The sequence below is a fragment of the Littorina saxatilis genome, linkage group LG12, assembly GCF_037325665.1.
Source record: "Littorina saxatilis isolate snail1 linkage group LG12, US_GU_Lsax_2.0, whole genome shotgun sequence".
NCBI lineage: Eukaryota > Metazoa > Mollusca > Gastropoda > Littorinimorpha > Littorinidae > Littorina > Littorina saxatilis.
In genome coordinates this window covers 8,648,002-8,665,736 of record NC_090256.1, presented here as the reverse complement: position 1 = coordinate 8,665,736, position 17,735 = coordinate 8,648,002, and the positions used below count along the sequence as shown (strand labels likewise).

At 45.5% G+C, this 17,735-nt stretch overlaps 1 protein-coding gene across 2 annotated transcripts in view; it reads left to right on the top strand.

Moving 5' to 3' along the window:
- Nucleotides 1-10,713, top strand: part of LOC138981192 (dopamine receptor 1-like) — a 71,869-nt gene extending 61,156 nt beyond the window's left edge. For both annotated transcript variants that reach the window (XM_070354032.1, XM_070354031.1), the window contains one exon: nt 8,044-10,713. In XM_070354032.1, the coding sequence (XP_070210133.1) occupies nt 8,212-9,414 (1,203 nt within the window). In that variant the 5' untranslated portion in view covers nt 8,044-8,211 and the 3' untranslated portion in view covers nt 9,415-10,713. The remainder of the gene's footprint in view (nt 1-8,043) is intronic.
- Nucleotides 10,714-17,735: the final 7,022 nt, after the last annotated feature.

The following is a 17,735-nucleotide window of genomic DNA, read 5'->3' as shown; positions in this document are numbered from 1 at the left end:
CCTTGGCAACGTAAGATCAGCGTTCGCTCCAGTTCGTTCACGACTGGTTTTCCTTCACGATTCAGTTGAAAAAATCAGATCTTGTTTGAACCAATGTACCAATGTGCCAGAGCACAAGCCGAATTGTATACCTCTTGTAGTGATTTTGTTACCGTTTTCTGGCTGGGAATATACCTTTTAGTGCGTTGACCGCTGGCCACTATCTAAAAAAAAGTGCACCGGAACTTCTATTAGGGGTAATTGTTCTGAAGTCACGGCAGTCAATTGTGAATTGACCAACTCTGGCAACTCTTGACTAAAACGCCCTGAATGGCACAGCCCTTCGATCCCGTCTTTGGCTCACAATCTCAGATCTGGCCAGGCTTTTGCAGGGTTTTTACAGGGTTTTTACAGGGCTTTTAGGGTTTTTACAGGGCTTTTAAGGGTTTTACAGGGTTTTTACAGGCTCAAGGCTTAAGATCATTCCCCCACTTGGACACACACCAACAATCAAATGCCCGGCTGTTTCCAGTGATGAAATAGTGGGATTTTGTTTATGAATTAATTTCTCAAGAGCCACTGGACGCGGTCTGGCACCTAGTATAGCATGAGTCATTATTCATGCAATGGACTGCAAACGCTCAACAGTCTATCGATGATGAAATTACCCCTATGTGTACTTCAGTAAAATCTTAGCTGATGACAGTATAGGCTATATACACAAGACGTGTGTGTGTGTGTGTGTGTGTGTGTGTGTGTGTGTGTGTGTGTGTGTTAGAAAGAGATGATTTGTTTATCATGGAGGGGTTGGGGGTCGGGGGCTGTGTGCATGTATATGAGTGTGGGTGGGGGCTGTGTGTGTGTGTGTGTGTGTGTGTGTGTGTGTGTGTGTGTGTGTGTGTGTGTCAGAGACAGACTGGAATCCTAAATGGACAGATAAGAGATCTAGTTGAGGCGGAGACAAGAACAGTAATAGTGAGTTATGCAGAACCAAGCTCCTTGCACATAAGAGAATAACAAGCACTGAAACAAAACTTTCATTTTTAAATTAAACATTCTCAATCAAGGCAAAGCGCTGATTGCAAGAACAGGCAACGCAGGGACCTAAGAGCTCTAGGAGAACAGAGTAGGAGAGAGAGATGTGGAACCTTTCGCCTGAATCCAGTTTCTCTGAAGACAGTAACATAGGGACCTAAGAGCTCTACACATAGAAGAGAGTAGGAGAGAGAGGGATGTGGAACCTTTCGCCTGAATCCAGTTTCTCCGAAGACAGTAACAAGCATTTCAAGAACAAGCGAATTTTGTTTTCAGAAAAAGGACGATGGCGTGACCATTGGAATATCACTGGCGAATTAACCACCAGTTTTTGTGTTTAACTATCTCCAGTGCTTGCAAGGTAGGGGTGCAGTGGCATCATCCTCATCCCTAGTAAAGCAGGGAGGGATCAAGTTTTGAAGGGGAACAGAAGCCCGACAATTTCCATTACATCATGATCGATGAAGCTGATGATTGAAAGCGGTCTCCAAGTCGATTTGGTGTGTGAGAGAGCGAGAGAGAGGTGGCTGCCATGCCACGCGGACGATCGTAAACTACCCGGGAAGCTGGTGGAAAAATATGGTTCACGCGACGGGAGTCTGGGGTACCGAGCCTTCGATCTTATCAAAAATGCAGACATGAAACAGATAAAACTTGACTGTGTGGTCTCGGCGGTCCCAGCGGGGCGATATTAAACTACCGCAATCTAGAAAATGCACCATGCTCACTGAGGGGATGAGTCCGTTGGCAAAATAATTATGGTTCGCTTTAATTTAATTGGTCAATAGCTCATTAGATGTGATGGATATCCATAGATTATTGCGTCAAATAGTTCTTCTCAAACGTGCTACTGAAACCCAAATGATTTAGCAGCGGAGAGCAGGGGTAGGATTAAGTTGTAAGATTACATCCTAAGATTAAGTCCTAAGTTGTAAGATTATTGACCTAAACCGTTCTTTTGCTTTTGCCTGACTACTTAACAACTAAGACTCTTTACACTGGCTTGTGGACCCCCCCCCCCCCCCTTCTTCAAATAGATCATCTTTCTTTTCATCAAAAAAAAAGCGCCAGGGCTACGCCATCATACGATAACATACAACCAAGCAGTGGAACCCCTCCCATACGATAACATACAACCAAGCAGTGGAACCCCTCCCATACGATAACATACAACCAAGCAGTGGAACCCCTCCCATACGGTAACATACAACCAAGCAGTGGAACCCCTCCCATACGGTAACATACAACCAAGCGGTGGAACCCCTCCCATACGATAACATACAACCAAGCAGTGGAACCCCTCCCATACGATAACATACAACCAAGCAGTGGAACCCCTCCCATACGATAACATACAATCAAACAGTGGAACCCCTCCCATACGATAACATACAACCAAGCAGTGGAACCCCTCCTATACGATAACATACAACCATGCAGTGGAACCCTTCCCATACGATAACATACAACCAAGCAGTGGAACCTCTCCCATACGATAACATACAACCAAGCAGTGGAACCTCTCCCATACGATAACATACAACCAAGCAGTGGAACCCCTCCCATACGATAACATACAACCAAGCAGTGGAACCCCTCCCATACGATAACATACAACCAAGCAGTGGAAGCCCTCCCATACGATAACATACAACCAAGCAGTGGAACCTCTCCCATACGATAACATACAACCAAGCAGTGGAACCTCTCCCATACGATAACATACAACCAAGCAGTGGAACCCCTCCCATACGATAACATACAACCAAGCAGTGGAACCCCTCCCATACGATAACATACAACCAAGCAGTGGAACCCCTCCCATACGATAACATACAACCAAGAATTGGAACCCCTCCCATACGATAACATACAACCAAGCAGTGGAACCCCTCCCATACGATAACATACAACCAAGCAGTGGAACCCCTCCCATACGATAACATACAACCAAGCAGTGGAACCCCTCCCATACGATAACATACAACCAAGCAGTGGAACCCCTCCCATACGATAACATACAACCAAGCAGTGGATCCCCTCCCATACGATAACATACAACCAAGCAGTGGAACCCCTCCCATACGATAACATACAACCAAGCAGTGGAACCCCTCCCATACGATAACATACAATCAAACAGTGGAACCCCTCCCATACGATAACATACAACCAAACAGTGGAACCCCTCCCATACGATAACACACAACCAAGCAGTGGAACCCCTCCCATACGATAACATACAACCAAGCAGTGGAACCCCTCCCATACGATAACATACAACCAAACAGTGGAACCCCTCCCATACGATAACACACAACCAAGCATTGGAACCCCTCCCATACGATAACATACAACCAAGCAGTGGAACCTCTCCCATACGATAACATACAACCAAGCAGTGGAACCCCTCCCATACGATAACATACAACCAAGCAGTGGAACCCCTCCTATACGATAACATACAACCATGCAGTGGAACCCTTCCCATACGATAACATACAACCAAACAGTGGAACCCCTCCTATACGATAACATACAACCAAGCAGTGGAACCCCTCCCATACGATAACATACAACCAAGCAGTGGAACCCCTCCCATACGATAACATACAATCAAGCAGTGGAACCCCTCCCATACGATAACATACAACCAAGCAGTGGAACCCCTCCCATACGATAACACACAACCAAGCAGTGGAACCCCTCCCATACGATAACATACAACCAAGCAGTGGAACCCATCCCATACGATAACATACAACCAAGCAGTGGATCCCCTCCCATACGATAACATACAACCAAGCGGTGGAACCCCTCCCATACGATAACATACAACCAAACAGTGGAACCCCTCCCATACGATAACACACAACCAAGCAGTGGAACCCCTCCCATACGATAACATACAACCAAGCAGTGGAACCCCTCCTATACGATAACATACAACCAAGCAATGGAACCCCTCCCATACGATAACATACAACCAAGCAGTGGAAGCCCTCCCATACGATAACATACAACCAAGCAGTGGAACCCCTCCCATACGATAACATACAACCAAGCAGTGGAACCCCTCCCATACGATAACATACAACCAAGCAGTGGAACCCCTCCCATACGATAACATACAACCAAGCAGTGGATCCCCTCCCATACGATAACATACAACCAAGCAGTGGAACCCCTCCCATACGATAACATACAACCAAGCAGTGGAACCCTTCCCATACGATAACATACAACCAAGCAGTGGATCCCCTCCCATACGATAACATACAACCATGCAGTGGAACCCCTCCCATACGATAACATTCAACCAAGCAGTGGAACCCCTCCCATACGATAACATACAACCAAGCAGTGGAACCCCTGCCATACGATAACATACAACCACGCAGTGGAACCCCTCCCATACGAAAACATACAACCAAGCAGTGGAACCCCTCCCATACGATAACACACAACCAAGCAGTGGAACCCCTCCCATACGATAACATACAACCAAGCAGTGGAACCCCTCCCATACAATAACATACAACCAAGCAGTGGATCCCCTCCCATACGATAACATACAACCAAGCAGTGGAACCCCTCCCATACGATAACATACAACCAAGCAGTGGAACCCTCCCATACGATAACTTACAACCAAGCAGTGAAACCCCTCCCATACGATAACATACAACCATGCAGTGGAACCCCTCCCATACGGTAACATACAACCAAGCAGTGGAACCCCTCCCATACGATAACATACAACCAAGCAGTGGATCCCCTCCCATACGATAACATACAACCAAGCAGTGGAACCCCTGCCATACGATAACATACAACCACGCAGTGGAACCCCTCCCATACGATAACATACAACCAAAGAAGTGGAACCCCTCCCATACGATAACATACAACCAAGCAGTGGAACCCCTCCCATACGATAACATACAACCAAGCAGTGGAACCCCTCCCATACGATAACATACAACCAAGCAGTGGAACCCCTCCCATACGATAACATACAACCAAGCAGTGGAACCCCTCCCATACGATAACATACAACCAAGCAGTGGAACCCCTCCCACACGATAACATACAACCATGCAGTGGAACCCCTCCCATACGGTAACATACAACCAAGCAGTGGAACCCCTCCCATACGATAACATACAACCAAGCAGTGGAACCCCTCCCATACGATAACATACAACCAAGCAGTGGAACCCCTCCCATACGATAACATACAACCAAGCAGTGGAACCCCTCCCATACGATAACATACAACCAAGCAGTGGAACCCCTCCCATACGATAACATACAACCAAGCAGTGGAACCCCACCCATACGATAACATACAACCAAGCAGTGGATCCCCTCCCATACGATAACACACAACCAAGCAGTGGAACCCCAAGACCTGCTTTTATCAATTTTGTTGAAGTCTTAAAGGGGGTGGGTGGGGGGGTTGGTCAACTGTAGAAGGGGTAAATTGTAACAGCAGGTAGAGCTAGTTGTAACAAACTATTCTTTCGTGTTATTAACAGTAACAATAACAATAACACTTTATTGTCCATTAGAATGTTACATAAAAATGGAAAATTTTCTGCGGCACACCCTGCCTGCCTGTAAACGATTATAACAACAATTGGACAATTTCTTTCTTCTTCTGGCAACAGGTTTACACACTGGTACGACCTTCCTTTTCGTTGTTATTATAACTTGCCCCACTCTATACCTTCCCTCTTATAATGTCTGCCTGATTGTGTTGTTCAGTGTTGGATCTAACTGCTTCATTACAACTGTAAATAAGTTTACTTTTACTTCAGAATGTTAGCACGTCAAAGCCGTCAGTGGTAAATGTGCAAACAAAGGAATGAGAACAACGTCGAACATGTACTTTTACACTCGGAAAAATGTGCCGTTTTCCTTTTCTTCGAATGCGACGATATTTCATGAATTACTACTCTATAATTGTAAGTTGCATTCCTCGCCCAAAACAGACTTTGCTAGGGCATACGATTGTGCCGGGTGTCAGAGAGAGAGAGAGAGAGAGAGAGAGAGAGAGAGAGGGAGAGGGAGAGAGAGAGAGAGACTAACTCTTCCCAAAAGTAACGATACAAACAAAACTGAAACATTCAAAAAGTGTCGATGTCCAGGGGCGTCGGATTTCAATACAACACAGAACAACTACACATACAAAAGCGGCATAGAGGAAGCCTTGGTCGACACTATTCTCACTCTCATTCTCCAGCAGGATGTCTGGAGACCCGCGTGTCTCTGACAGTCGCTGAGACTTTCGTGTCCGACGTGATACCAGCAGGAAATGAGAGATTCAGCTTTCCTTTTGATCACACTTTCGCCCGGGATTGCCACCGCCTGTGTGGCGACCAGTCTGTTGGGCACATCACGCATTTAGCAGGACTACGTCAAGTGCATGCAATTCTTGGTGTAGTTTGGGGGGATCGCAGCTAGCGGATATCCAAGCGTGAGGATTTCATTTTGAAGTTTAATACTGAAGATGGGTCCTGGCCTCGCTGTCTGTATCGTGCGGTATGTGCTTGTCTGTTCCGGGGGTGTAGAAGACAGCTTCTGATTAATTTTTCATCCCCTTGTCTTTAGGGTCAGATTTTCTCTTTCTGGCAATTACTGTGTTTTGGCGTGGGTGGATTTTGTTTATCCTTCCGATGAAGATGAGTGAAGGGTGTTGTCCTCTCGTGAACTCTTGAACTCGGCCGCCCCCTCATCACGGGCTCTTGTCTGTTGAGTTGTGACGCGAGATGAGGCGTTGAGGTCTGTAACGATTTTCTCGGTCATGACCTCCCTGTTTTCACCTCCTGGTTTCTCCTCTCTGCCAACTACCATCACCTCACTCCCATACCCTTTCCCTCGCCAACAATGTGCTAGTCTAAACCTTGGCAGGTCCTTTTGTTCAAAGTCTTCTCCTCACACTTACTTTGAAAAAGCAACAACACACACCTGCCCTCGCGTCTGTGCTCAGCTAAATCTTGGGACGTGTGTATGTATTTGAGACTGTGCCAAAAGGTCAGGTGTCATGTCTACTGTCCCGAATGACACACGATTGCTGACATTTCACCATTGCCAACAGAATAAACAAATAAGAAATAGGTAGAAAATGAATGTGAAAACTGACTTTAATTGTTGATCAGTATTTTCTATACCACTAACAAATAATCTACTTGCACATAGCTGTTTGGCAAATGTATGTTGCATGGGACACACTGACATGAAAGTGGAAGATGTTTTTCCCTCTAGAGAAACTACATATCAAGTTACACTTTTTGTGCTCTTCCATTCCAGTTGGCAATCAATTGTTAACGCATGTTATTAGAAAAAATAGAACGAAAACAGATTAGATAGAATGAAAAATGTACTGGTGATGTCATTTGGGACATACTGACATGAAAACGTCACCTTTTGGCACAGTCTCATTTGTGTTTTATGTTTTCTGTCCTCCCAACACTGCCTCCATCGCAATAACAACTGTCCCTATGACTGTGGCATTTTTTCTGCTCAAGGTCTTTTATTTTGTTCATAGCCTCCATCGTGACACAGGAATCCCAGCTCCCGTGCTCAGCTAAACCTTGACACTTCTCTGTATGCATTTCCATTTCAGATCTTCTGACCTCCCGCTCCCATCATCGCGATAAAAGCTCCCCCCTCCCCCGTATATGGCTGTGCTGAACTAAACCGTGGCATATTTCTTTGTTCCAGGTCACTTGTCCTTTCATCGCAATACCAAGTCTCCCCCATGTGCTGCACTAATCCTTGGCGTTTTTTCTGTTCCAGGTCACTTGTCCTTTCATCGCAATACCAAGTCTCCCCCATGTGCTGCACTAATCCTTGGCGTTTTTTCTGTTCCAGGTCACTTGTCCTTTCATCGCAATACCAAGTCTCCCCCATGTGCTGCACTAATCCTTGGCGTTTTTTCTGTTCCAGGTCACTTGTCCTTTCATCGCAATGCCAAGTCTCCCCCATGTGCTGCACTAATCCTTGGCGTTTTTTCTGTTTCAGGTCCCTTGTCCTGTCATTGCCTTCATCACGATACCAAGTCTCCCCCATGCTGGATCGGCGTGCCCGCATCGCAGCAGCACATTCACGCCGTGAAGACATCGTCCCAGTCCCAGCACGTGGAGGCCTAGCACAACCGCCAAGACGACCTACTCCGAAGAGCCAGCCAGCATGTCGTCGGACAACATGTCCAACCCCACCTACAACATCCACACCCCTGGTGGAGGCAACGTGTCTCACCTGGCTCCCCCGGGGGGCGGGGGAGCGGGGCTGGGCGGGGACGGGGAGGAGGGCTACAGCGTGGCAGAGAAAGCGGTCATCGGCACCATGCTGACGATCATGGTCTTCGTCGCCGTCGTCGGCAACCTCCTCGTCTGCGCCGCTGTCTTCACCGACCGCCGCTTGAAGCGGAACTCCAACTTCTTCATCGTGTCGCTAGCCATCGCGGACCTGCTGGTGGCCCTGGTCGTCATGACCTTCGCCATCGCCAACGACATCCACGGCCGCTGGGTCTTCGGCGCCGTCTTCTGTCGGATCTGGATCTCCTCCGACATCATGTGCTCCACGGCGTCGATTCTCAATCTGTGCGTCATCTCGCTGGACCGGTACGTGCACATCAAAGACCCGTTGCGCTACGAGGCGTGGATGACCACGCGCAAGACTGTCATCTTCATCGGGACGGTGTGGGTGCTCTCCGCCCTCATGTCCTTCGTCCCGACTCACCTGGGCTGGCATGAGTCTCCAGCCGGGCTCAACTCCACGGCGGACACGGAGCTGTGCATCTTCGACCTCAACCCCATCTACGCGGTCGTGTCTTCCGCCATCAGCTTCTACATCCCCTGTATCGTCATGGTGTCCATCTATGTCAGACTGTACTGCTACGCGCGCCGCCACGCCGAGACCATCCGGCGCACGCACACGGCGGAGCGCTTCGGCAACGGGGCGGCAAAAGGGTCGTACAAGGTGTCGGACCACAAGGCGGCGGTGACGCTGGGGATCATCATGGGCGTGTTCCTGCTGTGCTGGGCGCCCTTCTTCGTCATCAACCCCATCGCCGCCTTCTGCAACACGTGCATCCCCAAGCTGGTGTTCCAGATCCTCACCTGGTGCGGCTACGTCAACTCATGCCTCAACCCCATCATCTACTCCATCTTCAACACGGAGTTCCGCTACGCCTTCCGCAGGATCCTCTTCCCCAAGTGTTTCCTGGAGGCCAGGAGGAACCAGTACTCCCCCAACAACTCCTCCGCCGTGGCCAACAGGAGCAGAGTGAACAAGACCGAGTACGGGCCCCCTCTCACGGAAAACGGGGCTAGCACTGTCAGGAGAAACAGTAAAGAAAAGTTGTTCGCAGACAAAGTGACCTCCTTGTGATGGCTCGTCAGAAGTTGTTTGCAGACAAAGTGACCTCCTTGTGATGGCTCGTCAGAAGTTGTTTGCAGACAAAGTGACCTCCTTGTGATGGCTCGTCAGTGTCCCCTTTAAATTATTGTGACCCCATATCTTCTTAATGTGATACATTCTTCGTTTGACGTGAAGTTTGTCCTTGCTATGTTTTCTTGTGTTGGACGTAGCTGCAACAATATATAGCAGGGATTATATTTGATGTGAAAAAAACAACCTCGACGGATCTTCAGCGAAAAAGAAACAAAGATGCTTCCGTGTGATATTATCTCCTATCTCTGTACCTAGCAAGAAATAACAAGGGGTATGCTTTGTACAAAATCAACGGATCTTCAGATAATTAGAAACAAAGGTGTTACCATGTGATAATTTCTTTCATCTCTCTCACCTGGCAAGAACTAGCCAGGGATGTGCATTTTATCAAAGCAGCGGGTCTTCAGAGATATTGGAACATTGATGCTTCCGGGTGATATTTTTTCCTATCGCCACCCCAAGCAAGAACTGGTGAGGGACGTGTTTTGTATAGGCTACACCAACTGAACTTTGCCGAGACAGAAGGATGTTTTCGTGTGATATATTTTCGCGTCTCTATCACTAGCAAGAATTAGTAGGGCTTTATTTTGCATAATTTATATAATAGCAACGGAACTGAAGAGAACCAGAAACAAAGATGCAAAAACAAGCAGGAGGTATGAGCTGTACAATAGTGATGAAACTTCAGCACAACAAAAACAAAGATGCTTCGTTGTTACATATTCTCATATTTATCTCTGTCTCGAGCAAAAAGCAAACAGGGAACGTGTATTTTGCAAACGCCATGGAGCTTGGACGGAGCAGAAACAAAGTTGTTCATTATTCATTGTGATATGTTCGCCTATCTCTGCCTGATATTGATGCAGCGGTGACGAAATCAGTGTATTGTTTTGCCAAGGTGCACATTCTTTGCAATTGATAAGCAAGACAGTGCTACATTACCAGTTCAGGTCCACGCCGGGTTAGAGAGAACTGTTGACTGCAGTTCTCGTGAAAGGTTTGGACTTTGTAGCCCTGCTTGCTAGGAACGAAGCTTTGCATTTTCACAATCCCAGGACATGTTAATAAAGCATGATTGCTAATGATGTTAGCTTTTTTGTGATATCTAAAATTGACTCTTCGTCCTTGGAGGAAGTTGAAGGGTCTTTCTTCCCTATTTTGTTTTGTTTTCTTTTTGTTTTGTTTTCTTCGCTAACAAACTGAGAATGTCGGGAAATTTACCTACTTCAACGTGAATGGTAAGGTTTACCCTTGTTTGTTGAAAGCTATCGTTTTGTGTGTGTGTGTGTGTGTGTGTGTGTGTGTGTGTGTGTGTGTGTGTGTGTGTGTGTGTGTGTGTGTGTGTGTGTGTGTGTGTGTGTGTGTGTGTGTGTGTGTGTGTGTGTGTGTGTGTGTGTGTGTGTGTGTGTGTGTGTGTGTGTGTGTGTGTGTGTGTGTGTGTGTGTGTGTGTGAGTGTGTTCATCGTAAGAGCAGCTTGACTCAGATTGAAGCGGGTATTTGTGTGATTGTCTTCAATACTGTCAATGTTTGATAACCCTGAAAATTTTCTCACAGAAACGACTTACGATGTCATTATTTGACGATAGTTTTGTAGCTGCTGCCTTCTACATTCTGGCGAAGATGACAACAGTTGGACTTATATATTTATTGCTTATTCAACTCGTACTTGTTCCATGATTTATTTGAAAAGGTAACAGAACACCATTTTGTTCTTCTGTTCGTTGTTGTGAGTGATACTTTCCCAAACCCTGCTTTTGTTTACATTTGAGGGATTTATCAAAACAGATTTACTTTCGCCTCGAAACAAAACGTTTAATTTGTTTGTTCGTCGCTATTGCAGAAAAAGCTGAAGAATATTTATGACTCTTTTCTTTATCAATTGAAGTATTTTTGTTCGCAGAAAATTCGCTACAACAAGTATGTAAACGTGCTATATTCAGAAATTTAAAAAAAATGTATACACTCTGATATGCCTATAGGTCTTATTGAATCGTTTTATATATTTTTGGTGTATTGTGGAACGGAGATGACGGGGAGTGTTAATGGTTGGTTTGATATGAAAAAAACAAATGTGCATCCTACTTTGTCACTGTATGTGCATTAAAGCACTAGATATTGAAGTACGGAGCTTTTGGGGCGAGTGTGAGTTTGAAAGAACTCTAAAAATAGAACTACCGCATCCTATCAACTGTTACTGTATGTGCAATTGTGCACTAGATATTAAAGTATCTGAATAACTGTCTCCACAGATAACAAAGAAAAGTATCATCGCACACTCCTGCCCCTCAAGAAAATAACCTCATCCTATACATTGTAACTGTAGGTGCAGTAGATATTGAAGTATCTGAGAGCTGTCTCCACAGATAACGAAGGAAAGTATTATCGCACACTCCTATCTCTCAGGGTTGCAGACACGGAACGATTGTGTTGAGTGAGAGGTGGGCGGCAGGCGTAGGCATTTGGCATTAATGGTCGACCATAATCGGGATGCAGCTGTATCTCTGCACAGGCTGATGACAACTGAAGATGCAGACGCGAGTATGGCATCCTAACGTTGCCGTAAGAGAGGAATATGTTATATATATCGAGAACTTTGTGAACCAGGCATGAGGAATACGACTGACGCGGATTAACACGTGCATGGTAGAACATTACGTCAGTCAAAAGCTGATTTTTACGTTCTTGAGATTTTGTGGCCAATGATCAGTTTTCTGTCAACAACAAAAACAGCACAAAAAAACAACAATTCGAAATAATTATAGATACGTGTTTCAGTGTTTCTGCTAACAATATGATTATTGTAAAAGTGGTAAGTGCTAGACTGAAGCGAGGGAAGGGGATGATAGGCCTTCGAACGAGAAAGAGAGAGGGGGGGGGGGGGGGGGGGTGGGGAGAGAAACAGGGACACATGGAGAGATAGAATGAGAGAGACAGAGATAGCATGAGACCTAAGGGGGGAGACGAAAAAGAGAGAGAGAGTGGGGGGGGGGGGGGGTGGGGGGTGGGGAGAGAAACAGACACACGGAGAGATAGAATGAGAGAGACAGATAGCATGAGACATAGGGGGGGGGGACGAGAGAGAGAGAGGAGACAGACGGACAGTGGGGGAGCGGGACGTGAGGAACAGAGAGAGAGAGAGAGGGGCAAGAGAGAGAGAGAGAGAGGGAGGAGAGAGAGAGAGAGAGAGAGAGAGGGGCAAGAGAGAGAGAGGGAGGGAGGAGAGAGAGAGAGAGAGGACAGAGAGAGGGAGAGGACAGACAGAGAGAGAGAGAGGGAGGGAGGAGAGAGAGAAAGAGGACAGAGAGAGGGAGAGGACAGAGAGAGAGGGACACAGAGAGAGAGAGACAACAGGCGAGCATCAACATCACTCTATATTAGAAGACAGCATGTCAGACAGAAGATCCTTGAACGGTTGAAAACGACGTTAAACACCAAATAAATAAGGCTACATCCACGGGTCCGTGCCTCGAGTCCCCCATGCTAAATCCACGTCACTGACAAGGGACGCTACTCTTGCCCAATATTTTCCTGCTTTTGGTTCGGCACTTAACAGACATGACTAGCACGTCAGCTGTAAAATATCAATGTCATAATTCCATGTTTAGACTTTATGAGCAGTATACAGCGTTCTCTGTGGTGACATTGCAACATTGCAGGCCCCCCCCCCCCCCTCTTAATACGAACCTCACCTGAACTTGCATGTTTATTCGGGATTTGCACTTTGCCTAGTTTGCGGTGATTTTTGATGCAGTGTGAAGCATGTGTCGATTGTTCAAATGTTTAAGTGAATGTTGTCAACGTGTGGACTAAAGCTACCAACCGGAAGATGAAGAATGATGTATTGGTCTTCCCTATTCGCTAGATTGGTGCTGAGGGGCTGAACTCCGTAAGTCACAACTGTCCACAGTACTCCCATGATTTTGAATTCACCATTTTTTGCTCTCTTAAAATCTAAGAAGATCAAGCGGTCGTTCAGCAATGAGTTTGTGAATTCAGTTACTTCTCTTTATTGTTACAAGACCCAACACAGGGTCTGTTATTTTATGAAAACAAATTGCAACACAAATTGATTCTTCCTCCTCCTCCATCTCAACAATATGGCGCCAAGAGTCCCGAGTGCCAACGCGAGGCTTCGCGACTGCCGAGTGATTCCGAACGATTCCGCGGAAATGACGTCACTGACGTGGATATAGCATGGGGGACTAGAGGCACGGACCCGTGGATATAGTCACTACCAATAAATAAAGAAAGACAGACAGAAGATTGAGGCGGGCTCTTAAAGAGTTGGGTGTTATGCAGTGGGATAAAGTCTTGAGAGTTGATGGATTAAAAGTGACCGCAGCAGACGCCCCTGTCTGTTACAAGTGAATCCCCGAGCAGCCGGTTAATGGGGCCCGGGTGCTGAGGGATTTGTGCCCGTACTGAAATTGCCTTCAACATCTCAGCCATGGCAGCCACGCTGAACTCCAATGACTACCTAATTGTAATTGTCTGGTTCAGGTGTGTCCTAGAACCATAAGGCCGACTGGCCAGGAGAGAGAGAGAGAGAGAGAGAGAGAGAGAGAGAGAGAGAGAGAGAGAGAGAGAGAGAGAGAGAGAGAGAGAGAGAGAGAGAGAGAAGAGAGAAAAGAGATAAGAGATAGAGAGAGCGAGAGTACTACATGGCCTGATATGTTATATAAGATTTACACGAGTTTGTGGTTTTTTTTATAAATTGAAATGCGAGCGGAAGCGAGCTTTTCAATATTTGAAAAAGCAACAAGTGTAAATCGGATATGACACAGCACGCCATGTAGTATTCTGTTTACCCTACATACTGTACTTGCGTGTATTTTGATACGAACGTCCCTCAGTCGAAGCGCCCAAATTGAAGACGCGTCAGTCTTTGGGAACCTTGATCTCTTCCAAAGCATCGTGAAATCTTTGACGTCAAAGCCAAAAGACGTCACTCTAGAAAGTAGTGCGTGACGTGTACGTTCTAAAAATTCTTCAAGGGGAAACAGCAAGAGCAAAAGTGTTCCCAGAATGACGTTTGTCTCGGTGACTTTTTTTTTAACACGAGCGAGCAGTGGAAAATTAGGTCCGTGCCAGAGTAGTTTGACACGACCTCATTTACATGATATACGACCGCACGTCTGTGTGTGTGTGTGTGTGTGTGTGTGTGTGTGTGTGTGTGTGTGTGTGTGTGTGTGTGTGAATGGTTTTGTTATGTATTGGGTGGTCTCGCTTGGCGTGTGTAGGAGACTTTGTGTGTGCGTACGGTGCGTAATTCACGTGTAAGGTCATAGTCTCCCGACACAGAAATAAAGCTTTATATATTAAACTTGGAGCTAACGGATGTCCAGCGTGTATTGGTTATGCAACGCCATAGCTCTCGCATCATGTCCTTTCATTCTACATTGACTTCTCTGCAACTGACAGCTCAGCCCGGCGCTGAATACGCCTGCCACTCTTTTACATAACTGCATAACCCCCACCCCCACCCTCAAAACCAGCCCACGCCAGTCCGCCCTCCCGCCCTAGTTCTCACCTCTTCATTAAGCTGTGATCAATCTGTTACGAGGTTGACTGATCGCCCCGGCATAATTAGTGCGTGAAAAATGTGTTCAACGATGCGTAAACCCATAACGGGAAGATAGCAACATTATTGAAATACAGTGGTTGCAGTGAGAGATTCATGATTTTTCCTCACTGCCCGTATAGTAGTAACACTCCTGAAACCCTCTCTCTCTCTCTCTCTCTCTCTCTCTCTCTCTCTCTCTCTCTCTCTCTCTCTCTTTCTCTCTCTCTCTCTTTCTCTCTTTCTCTCTCTCTCTCTTTCTCTCTCTCTCCCTCCCCCCCCCACCTTTAAAAAAAATCATCTTTGTTCTTTATTTTGCACCGTAGAGGCAGCCATACTTGAGTAATTTATTGCCACGAACGGTTCCTCGTCATTTTCAAAGTAGCGTCACAATTGCCTGTAATTAATATCTTAAACTATGGTGAAGACAGGTGATTTAGGCGGTTCTTTTCCTGCTGCCAGAATATATATTTACTTCAGACAGAAAATTGTGTCTATATTTTTACTTCTTTCACACGCAGGATTATTATTTTGTTCTTTATTTCTGTTTAAAAAACACACACACACAACAAATGTATTGTTTTGTTGTTGTTTTTTGTTTGTTTGTGTGTGCATGGTGTATTATGTGTAGCTCTTGTTGATATCTTTTGCAAATTAATTGGAATATATCTTGTTCCGCAGTGTCATTGATTCGATATGCCAAAAGTTATACAGAAAAAGTGATCGCACAGTTACGTTTTGTTATTCATTGTACAGTAATACCAATAGTTTAATACTCTGTGCTATACAATTATGAATGGCCGTACAACAAATGTGAACGGATGCGAGTCATGTTTTTTTTAACGTAACTTTCTTTGCTCAAGTTATGGAACAGAAAGACTGTGGCGTAACATTGCAGTTTGTCGATGGTTCGATTTTGTGTGTCAAACATGTTTGATACAGCGATTTCCCCCCTGTGTGAATTGTTTTCCTTCTATTCATCAAAGAAGTATTTCCGTGAAAAATGTTGAACAGTATTAGATGCGCAGCGACTGAGCGGAAACGCGAGTTAAACAGAACTTTGGTTATCGGAATGGCACAGCTATTTTTTTGACAGGTAGAGTTACTACGATCACTATGCATCAACTTAATGTCAGTTATTATACGTCATTTTTAACATAAATACGACATCATATTTTGCACAGATCAAGACATTCATGGTTCTGCGAAACTTCGCTTCTGATTTCAACAGGTAAAATAATGGACATTCGCATTCATCGCTATCCCCGAGAAACCTGAGTTTCCAGTCTATCTTAGCGATTGGAAATTCATTTATGGTACTCTCTCTGCACTAAGGAAGAATGTGAGACACTCATTAAGTATATATCTATTTATAGCTCAGCGGTGTAAAACAATAAACATGTCTGCACTGAATAGAAGCTGGCCCTTGATGGTTTGTTGACGTCATATTCAAGATTCATGTTTCATTAAAGACATCCCCCGCGGGTTAGGGGGAAGAATTTACCCGATGCTCCCCAGCATGTCGTAAGAGGCGACTAACGGATTCGGTTTCTCCTTTTACCCTTGTTAAGTGTTTCTTGTATAGAATATATTAGTCAATTTTTGTAAAGATTTTAGTCAAGCAGTATGTAAGAAATGTTAAGTCCTTTGTACTCAGGGCCGGACCAAATGAGTTGTAAGGGGGGGGGGGGGGGGGTTCCTCCTTTTTTTTTGGGGGGGGGGGGGGGGGGGGGGGGGGGGGGGGGGGAATCAGCGAAAAAAAACAACAAAAAAACCCCACTCAAAGCAAGGTACATGCTTTTTCCAGGGGTGGGGTTCCGGAACCCCTGGAACCCCCCCTGGGTCCGGCCCTGGTACTGGAAACTCCCAGTAAGGTAATATATTGTACTACGTTGCAAGCCCCTGGAGCAAATTTCGGTTAGTGCTTTTGTGAACAAGAAACAATTAACAAGGGGTTCTATCCCATCTCCTCCCTTTCCCCGTCGCGATATAACCTTCGTGGTTGAAAACGACGTTAAACACCAAATAAAGAAAGAAAGAAAGTTCATTAAAGACGTTACAGTCGAATCACCCTTTTATGACATAAAACAATCTGAGAAAATGAGGCCTTAAGACAGGAGGCAGTCTTAAAATGGAAGTACATTTACACAAGTTATGAACAGAAAATCTGAAAAATCATGGTCTTAAAAATGTGAAAGTCTTAAATTACACTGTCTTAACAAGGAGGTTCCACTGTATCCTACTTCAACACAATTCCCATTTGGTCTAACCGTGAACGCTTACACACACACACACACACATTGTTTCAGCTTTTGCGCTTGCAGTCAGTGACTTACTTGAGGAGAACGCTTACCGACAGGCTGATCGTTTCTTTGTCGCTCCAGTTGTCTGGGTAATCGTCACGCTCATAAGAAAAATACCTAACTCGGTGTTAGGCATTTCTGTAGTGAAACTACAGGGGAAGCTACTGGAAGGGTATATATCATGTGTTAGAGAGTACAAACTCTCAGACCATCGGAAACCATTGCCACGGTAACGTAAGCATAACTGCCGATCTCGTTTCTTGAGTTAGGCACTTTTTCTTTATGATACAGGAAGACTTGTTTGGAGAATGTGAAAGTATCCAAAAGCTCTTTGTGTGATGTTATGCAGTTTTGCTGATTGAAAATGTTGCTGTCAGCTCTTTATCTCACGTTT